Consider the following 13,660-nt stretch of genomic DNA (forward strand, 5'->3'; position numbering starts at 1 on the left):
CTCATACAGTTTTAATTTTTTATTCCTTTGCCTTTCTTTTCTGTCCTGTCACTCTTTTCTTTTCAACAATATTTTATTAAATGAGAAACTTTAATAGAATTAATCTGGTTTGTGGTCTGGTTTCACTGTTGGGAAATGTAGGTGTGTAGACGGGAATGTTAAAACTCTTTACTATTTTAATTTTTAATATTTAACACATTATTTACATATAGCATTACTGACAGTTGGGGTATAGGTAAAATGTGTGCACTGATGTCTTTTTAATCCCCTTTTCTTTCTAGTGGTGTCATTAAGATTATATAACTTTCCCCTGCTTATTTGATGTTAAAACGTTTTTCAGTTAAAATGTGACTTGCAGAATGTTTCCAAGACCCTTCTGTGTTTAAAGACTTTTGTTTCAGTCTATTTTCTTGCCATATTACTTCAGAAGAGTTTAGAGAATGTTTTCAGCTTGCCTTGAGCTTGTGTATCTCTGCTTCACTCTGAATCCTTTTTGAACAGTTCCTGAGTCAGAGTGGAAGTGCAACATGACCTTTAACTCCTCAGAAGCAGAAAGCTTACAGAACACAGAAATAGATTGCTAAAATGGACTTTTAAATGATCTAACTTTTAAAATGATATTTCCCAGTATTAAAGACAAACAGTATGTAGTACAATTTATTACAATAGTAATTCATCATACTTCTGGATAGCTTATTTTACCTATATACACCTAGAACATCTGTTTAATTATTGAAGGGGAACAAGTAAAATGATGCACAAAGAGTACATATTTGATGTGGGACACATAGAGGTGTTCTCATTAAACCTCCAACACAATACACAAATGTACACAATAGCTGAGTGGAAATTTATGTTAAATGTTTTCAACATTACTACTGACCATTCTAGTCCTTCTGTAGATGTTACACTAATTTTTTAAATGTAATTCTGAAGACTTTAATGACTATTATTCCTAGCTAAAGCATTTGTTGTTACTAGATAATGCAGTAGCACCACTCTATTAGTCAGAAGACTCAGATGTGTGTTTTATATAGGAAATAGTGGAATAACATAAGTTGAAAACACATACAATTTTATGAAGATAATGTATATTTCTGCATAAAATACAGAACTTATATTCCTGTATAAAATACAGACATTAGCAGTCTGCTTTATAATTTAGCCTTGGTAGATAATGAATATGAATGTAACTACTGAAAATCTATACAGAGTGTTTTCACAGGCTTCTAGTCTATGTGAGAGATTATATGAGAATTTGTAATTAGTTATAAGGTTTTTGTAGTGAATGTGGTAGAAATGTAAGTAATTTACATAGGTAAAATGTTACTATAGGTACTGGTTCATAATCTTTGTGTGAAGTGTAATAAGTTCTGATAATCTGTTTGTTATACAGTGTTGTATATACACAAGTGTTATTCTGGTTAAAGTACAGGCATATGTACCTTAAAATGACATTATTTACTCATGGCACAAACTTTCTTAATTCATATAAATATGTCAGGTATTAAGAATGGTCTCAGCATATGTTCAGTATGATAGCTAATATATAAATAAACGTTATATACAATTAATGCAAATTATTATAAATGAATAGCTATTTAAAGTTCTTCTATTTGATAGTTCTTATTATATATTAACCCTGTGTATTTTTTTTTGGGGGGGGGGTTCTACTAATTTAACATCTTCTTAGAAAGTGTAAAATATTTATTTAGAAAATTCCAGTTTATGTACATAGAAGTGGTAGCAACAGTGTGATTGGTTGTGCTATGGTGTTGCTAGTAAGTGCTTATATGAACTTTTCATCCCGGAACACTTTATTTCATGTTGGAGGTTAAAATGTTTTTAATTCAGAATTTTTCACATCATCCTTACTGTGTTTGTCCATAATAAGTTCTTCTTTTGTTAGGATATTGCTTAATGCACTAAATCATAGCATAGTAGTTTCTATACCTATTAGTCCAATAGACGCTAGCATATAAATGCCTTTCATTAAATATAAATGGGTTAGGTAACCCTTTAAAGAGGGATAGGTTAAATAAGTATTTAACCCTACATAGAGCAGACATTGTTTTTTGACAGGAAACTAATTTATTGACTAAAGATTTAAATAGATTGTTGTTAAAAGAGTATTCATTTTAATTGGCTGTGGAGTTTGGTTCGAAAAGAAGAGGTGCTGTTATTCTCAAAAAAAAAAAAAACATCAGGTTTACCTAAATAGTGGAGTCCTATTCTGATAAGAATGATATGCTGGGATCAGTGGTAACAGAAACTGATAAAAATACTATACCCTTATAAATACCTATTGGATCCTTGGAATTAATTCTAAAACAGTTAAGAAATACTTAGATATTATAACACTATACTCTAAAGGAGAAATGTTGATAGCTGGTGATTTTAATCACATCCCATTAGACAAATCAGGCAATCTTCAGTAGCAAAACATTTAAATCATTATATTAATACAATGTATATGAGAGATATAGTTGATACACCAGCTGACACATGCATCCTCCAGAAGGGCCAAACAGAAACAGACGACTGGTGCCAGAGTCATGGCCTTAAACTAAATGCCAAAAAATGTATAGTCATCCCATTTGGAAAAAACAAAGTACCCACAAATCACCACATAGGTGGTAATCCATTAACTACGGAAAAAGTAATCAGAGACCTGGGGACCCAAGTTGACAGTGACCTCTCATTTGACACCCACATCGCCAAAGTGGTTAGAAAGACCTTCTACCTTGCCCACCTTATCATGAAGGGATTCACATCCAGATCAAAGGATGTCATTGTACCCTTATATTCCTCCCTTATCAGGCCTATGATTGAGTACAATGCCCTATTTGGTATGTACCTCACCCGGCACCTGCAGCAGCTGGAGAGACCCCAAAAGTACCTTACGAAGAGGATCAAGGGTCTCCAGCATATGTCATATGCTGCCAGACTGAAAAAGCTCCAGCTCTATTCAGTAGCATACCGCCTGCTCAGAGGTGATCTGTGCCTTACGTACAAGGCCATGTCCAATTCAGAATTAATGGACATGCTCCACCTCAAAAAATCCAAATCCATCAGAGCCACGAGAGCTAAAGATCTAAACCTCAGCACAAATATGAATAGGACATGCTGGAGGGATAGATTCATAACCCAGAGGCTTCCCGCACTCTGGAACAGGATACCTTTCCATGTTAGGCAGAGCACTAACTCTCTTCAAGAGAAATCTGGACGAATGGATGGGTGATCGTAAGTTTACCCCGGGGGTCATCTCTGTGTCATTGCTAGATAGAGGCACAGTAAACTAAATCAAATTTAACTTGTACACTTTTGTATCATTACATGGGGTGGAGAAAGACACATACACTTTGGCTAGGCTTATAAATGCCCTAGGGCAGATAGCCTAGTACTATACTATGAAACTATGAAACTATATCAGATTTAAAACTAAATGATTCTTTAAAATATACTCAGTATTCTTTTAGATTTCAGACTCAAACCAATATTGATAATGTATTGGTATCCAATGCATTATACTCCAAAATAGAGGTGGTACTAAGAGTTTTATATTCCTTACTTGATCACAGTACTATTACATTTCAATTAACTTTAAGTTCAAACAATTTAATTTCTTGCCAAAAACGTCCAGCATATATAACTAAAATAAAAGGCTTTAATGAATGGTTATTAAAAGAGATAAATTAATGTATGGAATTTAACAATAATGGTGAAGTCACTGATGTCACACTATGGGACACATTAAAAGCTTACTTATATGGTAAAGAACTGATATATTTGTAAAAGAAAGGAATGGGAGAAAAAGTTAAATGTTCTTTGAACTGAAATTGATAAATTAAAATTAAACCTTAAACCCAATGATAAAGCTGCAAGCATACAGCTGAAAATTTCCAATCAGAAATACCTAGAAATTTTGCATCATAAAATTTCCATTAATCTAGAAAAAATGAAATTACAGTTGCATTCTATAAACCCCCAAGAGCTTTCATAGTTTAGCTATTAGATTGATAAACATGAATAAAATAAACAATATCAAAGAGATTGTTTATAAAGAAGGAAATAAGACTATTAAAGCTATGGATCTGAAAGATATAGTAAAATGTTTTAGCAAATATTATGAAGAAATTAATGAAGCCAAGACAAACCTGAGTATGAGCAACTTATTGAACAGATTTTTTTTAAAAGAAAATATACATAATAAACTATCAAAAGAACAGAAAAGCAAGACTGAGAAATCTTTTTCCTTTAAGGAATTAAAAGACCAAATTATAAATCTTAAAACTAATAAAGTACCAGGTATGGATGGGATAATTCCTGAGCTATATAAACTTTTACCTGACAATATTTTAAAAAATGTATTAAATACTTTTGAAGAAATTAAGAGTACATCTAATATTCCCCCATCATGGAGATATTCTCTTATTACACCCATTTTAAAATCAGATAAGGACCCTGTGTTCTTTTTATTAACCTATATCACTTTTAAATGTGGCCAGTAAGATTTGTATGTCTATATTAGCAAAAAGATTAAATCAAATGTTCATTGATTTAGTAAATGAAGATTAGACTGGGTTTATAGTTAATAGGACAGTTCAAGATAATCTAATAAGACTATTTTCTTTGATTGATATGGCAAACAAAAATAAAGAGTTATCCATAATATGCTTACATATGGATAAAGCTTTGGACTCTGTGAATTGGTCATACTTGTTCAGAGCACTAAATGAATATAACGTTTCCACTGATTTCATAAAGTTAATTAAAAAAACTTTATAACTCAATTTCTTTTGTCAAAATAGGCTCCTTTATATCTAGCCCATTTGACAGCTTAAAAGGTACCAAATAAGGATGTCTTTTATCTACTTTAATATTTGCACTTGTTATAGAGTTGTCTGCTAACTACATAAGATCTAACATAAACATTAAACATTTTAAAGTATATGAAAATTTTCTTCTAAAATTCAACATTTTGCTGATGACATTCTTCTCATTAGTGGTAATACTGAACTCTTGCTGGATCATATAGTTAGCTCTATGGACTATTCTAAAAATATTTCAGGTCTGAAATGTAATCACAATAAAACAAAAACCTTGCTTACAAATAAAGGTATTACCACTAAGTTAAACTTTTATAAATAATTTGGCTGGGTCAACTTACAGGTAAAATCCTTAGAAATTACTATTGGCACTAATAATAAAAATAAATTTTAGTTAACTATCAAATCCTAATTCATACAATATCCAATAGACAATTGGAATAAATAGTTTTTTCACATTTGAGGATAGAATTACATTGCTCAAAATAATAATCCTACTAAAACTCTTATTCTTTAGTCAGTCATTAATTCTTCCCCCTTCAAAAAAAGTTTAAAAATATAAACTCTATTTTACTAAAGTTCTTATAGTATCCCAAAAAAGCAAGGATCTCCTTAGATTGCCATATCAAAAGTTGAGAGGAGGGAGGCATTGGTTTCCCCATTAGCAACTTATATTCTAAATCTGTAATTATTAAAGTAACACTCAAGTGGATTGACTCCTCATATGCTTCCTGTTGGAAATCAATACATGAAAATTTTGTCATAGATAATAACAAATCTATAATAGAAACGTATAGAAATTTGGACATCAGTACCTTTTTGGGGTTTTACAAGACTAGATATTAAATGAAAAGCATAGATTTACTCTCTACCCTTTTATAAAGCAATTTCTGTTAATATTCAAGCGATTTATAAATTTGAATTATCCAGTCAAAAATCTACTAATAAGACTATTTCCTATAGCTTTCAAAAATGGATGCTTAATATCTTTTGATACAAGGAAAATGTTCGACTTAAAGAATAGTAATTTAATTTATTGGCATCAATTTCTGAACAGGAATAAAATACACTCAGCTGATTATCTGACTGCTACAGTCTTGAAAATAGTCGGTTAGATACACAAACATGTAAGGAATATATTCAAGACAAAATTAAAACAGCATTAGTCATCCAAACTAAAACTATTCCAAAAATCCTCGACTTCTTTTCTAATATAAATAATAATTCATCTAAACATAAGTCATACTTGTCAATCATATATAAAATTATTAGAATTTAATTTGTTCCCCCTGAATTGTCATACTGGAATTACTTGACAAAAATAAATAAAGAAGAATTTTCTGAGAAAAGTAAAAAACTATCATTAATATCTGCAGGAAAATCAACATCCTCTCTATACTGGAAGATTTATACATGGAAATTTTTACAGAGAGTTTTTCTAACACTACACAAAATTGCTGTTATATATAAATCAGAAAAAATGAAATGCTGGAGATGCAATGAAACCCTTAATGCAGATTGGGTTCATACGGTCATAGAATGCAACATAGTGTAATCTTTCTGGACTGATTTTAGAAGCTTTTGTCAAGCATTGTGATCAGATAATTATACTGTAACAGATTCCTTGATTTTGTTCAATGCCTTAATCCCACACATTATTCCAATAATGCAAATATCTCTTCTTTGGTCTGTCCTTCCTATTTCTAGGAAAGTTATAGCTAAAAACTGAAAATACAAAACTACTCTCTCTTTTACTAGTGAATTTATCTATCTAGCCAAATCTGTTTGTAAAAATTAATTGCTGACCATAAAAATGAGAACTAGGAATGTAACTCATCAATACATAGCCTTGTAGAAATTTAATAGGTTCATAGGTGTGTACTAGGCTAATAGCCCTGAAGCCTTTACAAGCATTGCCCATAAGATTACCCTGGCGTCGTGCCACCCAACCTTAGTTCCCAGTGCCTCTGTTGAGTAGAGCCACTGGAGTGATCCCTGGGGTGAATTTTCTAATTCCCATCCACTCATCAAGTTTGCTCTTGATGAGGGCCAGTGAGGTGCTCTGCTTGACATGTATGGGAAGTCTATTAACCTGGTGAGCTTGGGCATCCTGAGGCAATGTAGCAATAATGATCTATTAGGAAAGTACTAATGACTTTGTACTTTTTATTGACTTTTGTATATATTTTGTTTTATTTTGTTTCAAATTGTTAAATTATTATTGAAATATATAACATCAAATAAAAACTTAAAAAAAAGGACAGAGTTAAAATGTGAGTTGAAATCAGGGACAGGTGAGAGTTATACAAAGAGTACAAACAGCAAACACATACATTCTGTTTGTGTTTATTACTTGAGGGGTTTTCTGGAATAGCCTTCCAGTTTTTTTGGTGGACATGGATATGTGAAGGTTCTGAGAGAAGCAGAAATTCTGAATAAGTATTTGCAAATTATTAGACCTCTATTCATGCATGAAATGCTACATTATGATTCTCAGTTAATCCCTAATTCCCCAGGGAATATCCTGAATAGTGTGTTTTGCAGTGTTTGTAGTTAATGCAGGTCTTACTCAGGCAAGCCTAACTAATGGGTATTATACAGTCAGGCCAAGAGAGAAGAAGGGCAACTGTGGTCAATCACCGGGGATGGGAAACACTTTATGTATGAAAAAAGAACCTTGCAACAACATTGTTTCTGCATTAGCTGAGTATCCAGACAATAACTTATCTGTTGACTGCATCCTGGATTTACTGATTGATCAGTTCATTAACTTGTCGTGCCCTCATTAAAGTGTGTGTCCAGTTTTTATTCTCCTGCATTGGTGTGAAGTGAAATAGATGCAGAATGTTCTGACGATGTTATAGCGTCAACAGTTCCTAAAGTTGCTAATTGATATAATAAATAGATGTTGACTGATGTTATTTCCAGAAGTTGTAGACATTTAAACAGTTTTTAAGGTCATTGTATCAGATGTGATGGAGTCTAATAACTTAGATGAATTAGTCCCTGCATGGTAAAAAGCCACAATAATATTCATGTTATATAAAAGCAGGAATCAAATAACCTTTCAGAACATACCATGGGTAGACATCTATACAGAATGAGGCACCCTGAAAGGTAAATCAAAAGTAAATGAAAGTAAAATTGAAAGTACACATCCCAAGAGGATCTATGATACCCTACTAACTGCCTATCCCTATCCTGTTCATATAATGAAAATAATACTTTATGAGACCGTCATTACATGTACCCTGACTTTCAACTGGCACTTGTAGGAGTGACATCCAGGTTATGAAGATCACCTAAGTTACCTCAACACGGTCTTTACTGCAGTAATGCAAACAGCCTTTTAACAGAAGGAAAAAAAATCATCCATGTCTTCATCAAGTCATGTAGAATAGAGACTCCAAAAATACATGCATTAACAGGTAAAGCTGTAGTACCTTTAGATGTTTCAGCCGTGGCTGGCTGCCCCGCTGTAGTGCTCACAGGTACAGAAGATGCAGTTGTCTCTGGAGTTGTACTGCTGTCAGTAGATTCAGTTATGGATATAAATATAGCTTTGGTAGATGCTGTTAAGTTAGAAGAATGGGTTCCTAAAAATGTAATTCCCTCAGTGGTTGGGTTTTCAGATATTAACACTGTTGTTTTTAGCTCGGGACTAGTTGATGCACTTGTTTCAGAACCTGATGTACCCTCGGTAGGTTTTGTATCCATTTTCATTTCAGCTGTAGTAGTCAGCAGTAAGACAGATGCAGTTTTGCTTATCAGTGTGATAACTTCCCCAGTTTCTGCTGTTGTTAAGTATGATGTAGTACTCGCAGGTAAAACTGCAGTGTTATTTCCAGAAGGTGTAGGAGTTACATTAATTTCTGAGTTATTTGTCTGAGATGCAGCGGAGCCTGATAACTCAGATGTATATGATGCTAAAGTGAAGAAAAAAAAAACTATTGTGTATTCACACTTATAACATAATTTTCTTTAAAAGTTAGAAAAAATGAAGCAGGCTATGTGAAAAAAAGCATTGCAATTGAGCAAAGAAAGTGAACTTGGAAGGAAGCAAAATTAAAATGTAACAAATAAATAAATATTAAGTGATGTCTAGATGCCTCTCACCGACCAGCAATACCTTATCCCATTAGATAAAGCATAGCAACGACTCATAGCTCTCAACCAATCAGGAACAAATTCAGACATTATCAAGGACACGTTTAAAATATTAGTTCCATTAACATGAGGTATTGCCAGAGAAAGATAAAAGCAAATTAAAATGCATTTTCTGAAGTAAAACGTCTATAACTGTAATTATTGTCATTATTTATTATGTAGTATAATAATTATAACCAGCAGCCTAAGAGGTAAATCTTCCATTGCTAGAAAATAACTGGCAAAAATAAAATATGTACAAAAGCAATGGAACGAACCAGGAAGAATCCAAGCAAGAGGCAAAAGCACAAAAGTAAGTAATGCTGTATAAAAGCACAACAGTCAATAATGCTGTATGAAATCATTCATCATTCATCATGGCAAGGAATTCAAGAATGATTTCATACAGCATTATTGACTGTTGTGTTTTTATTCAGCATTACTGACTTTTGTGTTTATACAGCGACACTGACCTTTGTGCTTTTTCCTCTTGCCTGGATTCTGCCTGGTTCGTTCCGTTGCTTTTGTACATATTTTATTATTTATTATGTGTAATGCACCATCTTTTCTCAAAAGGTCACCTGTTTTCTTAGGGATTAAGAAGGAGAGAGCTAAAATGCGAGTAAAAACCAGAGACAGTTGAAGTATACAAAGAGTGCAAACAGTAAACACACACATTCTGGTTGTCTTTATTACTTCAGGGTTTTTCTGGAATAGCCTTCCATTTTCTGGGTGGAAATGGGCATGTGAAGGTTCTGAGAAGAGCAGAAAGACTGAATAAGTGTTTAAAAATTATTAAGCCTCTGTTCATGCATGGAATGCTACAGTATGATTCTCAGTTAATCCCTAATACCTCAGGGAATATCCTGAATAATGTGTTTTGCAGTGGTTGTAGTTAATGCAGTTCTTACTCAGGCAAGCCTAACTAACAGGTGTTATACAGTCAGGCCAAGATGGTAGAAAGGCAATTATGGTTTGTTAATCACACGGGGTGTCAAGCACTTTATGTAAGATGAAAGAACCCGGCAAAAACATTGTTTCTGCATTAGCTAAGTATCCAGATAATAACTCATCTGTGGACTGCACCCTGGATTTATTGATAGACACGTTCATTAACTGGTCATACCCTCGTTGAAGTGTTTAATCAGTGTTAATTCTCCTGCCTCGGTCTGCAGTGATATAGATGCAGAATGTTATGAAGATGTTATAGCTTCATTAGTGATAAATACATGATGCTTGATATTACTTCCAGACGTTGTAGAAGTTTAAACATTTTTAAGACCATTGTATCAGATATTATGGAATCTAATAACTTAGATGAATTAGTCTCTAAAGGGTAAAAAGCCACAATATTATTTATGTTGCATAAAAGCAGAAGTAAAAGAACCCCTCAGACATAACATGGGCAAGGAATATACTATACAAAATGATGGCACACTGACAGCTTATTCAAAAGGAAACAAAAATAGAATTGAAAGTGTACATTCCAGTAGGGATCTGTGATACCTTAATGACTGCCTCTCTGTAACCTGTTCATATAATGAAAATAACACGTTATAAAACCATCATTACATGCTCCTTGGGTTTCAGCTGTTCATAGTAGGACAGACCTCCAACCTTTAAAGCTCATCTGAGATACCTCAATAATGTCCTTAACTTTGCTTTTTTTTCACTTGAAATAGCTTCTGTAGCTTACCTTGAACTAGCCTGAACTGTTTTTTAACTGATTGCTGCATTATTTTAAAATCTGCACTTAAAGTTACATTTTAGTCGAATTTGATCGAAAGTTTGCTTGTTTGTTTGTTTAATTTAACTGTGGAGGCTGCCCACTAAAGTGTGCTAGCCTGTGTAACTAATCTATCACTGTTTCTGCATTTTCTGTGTGTTTCTACCAAAAAAACAAAAAAACAATCCTTCTTTTCCCGCCTTCCTCGACTAGTTTAGACCAGTTTACAGGCATTGCTGTATTCTGGGCTGTGGTGTAGTTCCTGTGTTGTCCATTACCTTACTTGGATAGAAGGAAGTTTCTTTGCTCACCAGTGGGAGTGGGGAGCCTTGAGCAGCCTACCTGTCCTTGGGGGAAGTGACCTCAGCACAAGAAGCTGTAGTAATTGGTTGTTTGGGACCATTTCTAGCTCTTTTGTAGTTCACTGTTTAAAATCCGCATTTGCATGGCTTTGCACGGTCGTGCGCATAGTGCAGCGCCGGTTAAACAAGGTTAAACTTTTTCTGGCTCCGCCAAGTCTGCTCTTCAAATTTTCCCCTAAGGAAGCTCTACTCTTAGTATAACCAGACTACTCACTGTATTATAAGCCTAGCACTTGTTCTCAATACTTCTCTACTAAGTAAGCACTCTCGTACTAAGTAAAGCACTACATCTACTTACCACCCCTGTGAATATCCACTTCCCTTAAAGGTATACCACTCCCTTATACTGTTCTAGCATGTCAAGTGGTAGATTACTGGCGTTGTCTCCAGTTCAGCTGGTCAATCTGGGCATCTTGAGACAATGCTACAATTGTCTCATGTACACAGACAACCCTCTCCTCCTCCCAACAAACACAAATACATGGGAGAGATGCAACTATATAGCCAAACTGGAGGCTGAACTCTCTCAACTCAGGGCTGGCATGACCATACAGGAGGAGATGGCAACCACACACACAACAATCCCAGTCCCATATAGACCTACCACAACTGCAAACCAAACACATAAAAACACAAAGACATACTCGGAGGCTCTAATAAAAAACTTACCAAAACAACAGAGGCTCCCAAAGCAGACATCCAAAAATCCACCACCTCAAAACAAAACATATGCAACACATACTTCAATAAATCAGTGTGTCGACCAATCACAGCCCTTAAGGCCAAACACCTTGCCTGATACACTAGTAATAGGTGACTCCATAGTCAGACACACTGATGTCCCACTGACCAGGCTGAACAAGGAGAAGGTGACTGTGAGCTGTCTATTGGGAGCTAGGATCCGCCACATAATACACACACTCAGGTCACTCCAAAGCAAGTACAAATATGACTCCGTCATTGTCCATGCTGGTGTGAATGACCTGAGACGTACCTCCCTGGACTACATGAAAAGAGACATAGAGGAGCTCTCCGATTATGTAGCCCAGGCTGGTATGACTCTGACCCTGAGCAGCATCTTGCCCTCACCAAGAATGATACCACAATACAAAGGCAAGATGATCAGCTTTAACAATTGGCTCAAGTACTGGTGTCATTCTAAGGGGATCCAATGTCTGTCTGCCTGGGATGATATGTTGGACAAGCCACGCTGCTTTGCAAGGGATGGCTTACACCTGTGACCACTGGGCTTCCGGATATTGGCTAAGGCTCTTGCCACCCCCATAGTGCCTTTTTTAGGCAAGGCTCAAAAGACAAACCCACCTCCTTAGAAAACAAAAATGGAAAAAACTAAGGGTAATGCTGCTCAACGCCAGAAGTCTAAATCTCAAGATGCAGGCACTTGATGCACTCCTCAGCATGGAGAACATCGACATCTGTGCAGTAACTGAAACCTGGTTCAAGGCTCCTGAGGGCACCCCAGCACTACCAGGTATCATGCTTTTCGGCCCCAAAACCCGGGCCGAACCACAAAGGGAGGGGGAGTGTCCATATTCATAAAGGACACCCACACCTCCAGGTTAGTAGCAACACATGAAGCATCAGAGACCATACAGGTGCAACTAACCATAGGCAAAACTGCTATACAACTGGTAGTATGTTACAGACCACCCTCCCAATCTCAAGAACCCCACTTAGCCTTCCTGAAGACATTGGAGGATATGAATGTATCACAAAATACCATCATACTGGGAGACTTCAACTACCCAAACATAGATTGGGTACATTATTCTAGCCCTAATACCCTAGCTCAAAGGTTCCTAGAATTCATAAATTCAAATGCACTGGAATGACTAGTCACCTCTCCCACTAGGGGAGATAATATGCTAGACCTGATCATCACAAACATGGGGAAAAAATGCTCCACACTGGAAGTATACCCCTCACTAGTGAGATCTGACCACAAACTAATCACCCTGGATATACATATCCCACCTCCACCCCCAGCACAAAAGACCACAGTGAAAAACTTCTCAAAAGCAGACTTCACTCTTCTTAAGACTGAGATAGTATCCTTTAAGCCCACTGTGCCAGTGGATTCCACATCCCACAATGCCAAATCCTTCACAAATGCTTTCTATGGACATCTCCAAGAATGCATGGATCATGCAATCCCAAACAAATCCAAGTCCCTCTCCCCCAAATGTAAGCATCCTGTCTGGTGGACCTCAGCCATAAACAAATTGTATAACAAAAGAAGGAAGCTACTGCACGTCAGAGCGAAATCACATGAAGGGAAGACATCTCTGATCCACATTAGCAGAAAACTACGTTCTCTCATAAAAACATCCAAGGCAAACTTTGAGAGAAAAATTGCTAAGGACACTAAAGATAACCACAAAGCCTTCTTCAGCTATGTTAGAAACCTGGGCGGAAACCCTCAGATATGCTCACAGTTGGTTCACAACAACAAAAAATACACTGAACCCACAGATATTGCTAACATTCTGGCTGACAGGTTCAGTGCAAATTTCTCGCCTCCTTCACCCCCAAAAGAAGAAATACTTATCCCAGCTGAATGTAATCTCCCTGTCATC

General features: G+C 35.5%; 1 protein-coding gene across 4 annotated transcripts in view; it reads right to left on the reverse strand.

The window, feature by feature from the left end:
• The window catches only part of LOC122806653 (serine-rich adhesin for platelets-like), a 162,129-nt gene that overhangs the window by 131,854 nt on the left and 16,615 nt on the right, over positions 1-13,660 (reverse strand). For 3 of the 4 annotated variants that reach the window (XM_044077252.1, XM_044077253.1, XM_044077251.1), the window contains exon 7: positions 8,273-8,755. The exons of the other annotated variant lie outside the window; for it this stretch is intronic. In XM_044077252.1, coding sequence (XP_043933187.1) covers positions 8,273-8,755 — 483 coding nt within the window. The remainder of the gene's footprint in view (positions 1-8,272; positions 8,756-13,660) is intronic. 4 annotated transcript variants of the gene reach the window in all.

This window comes from Protopterus annectens, chromosome 7.part0 (assembly GCF_019279795.1).
Source record: "Protopterus annectens isolate FY-2018-M chromosome 7.part0, PAN1.0, whole genome shotgun sequence".
In the NCBI taxonomy this organism is placed as follows: domain Eukaryota; kingdom Metazoa; phylum Chordata; order Ceratodontiformes; family Protopteridae; genus Protopterus; species Protopterus annectens.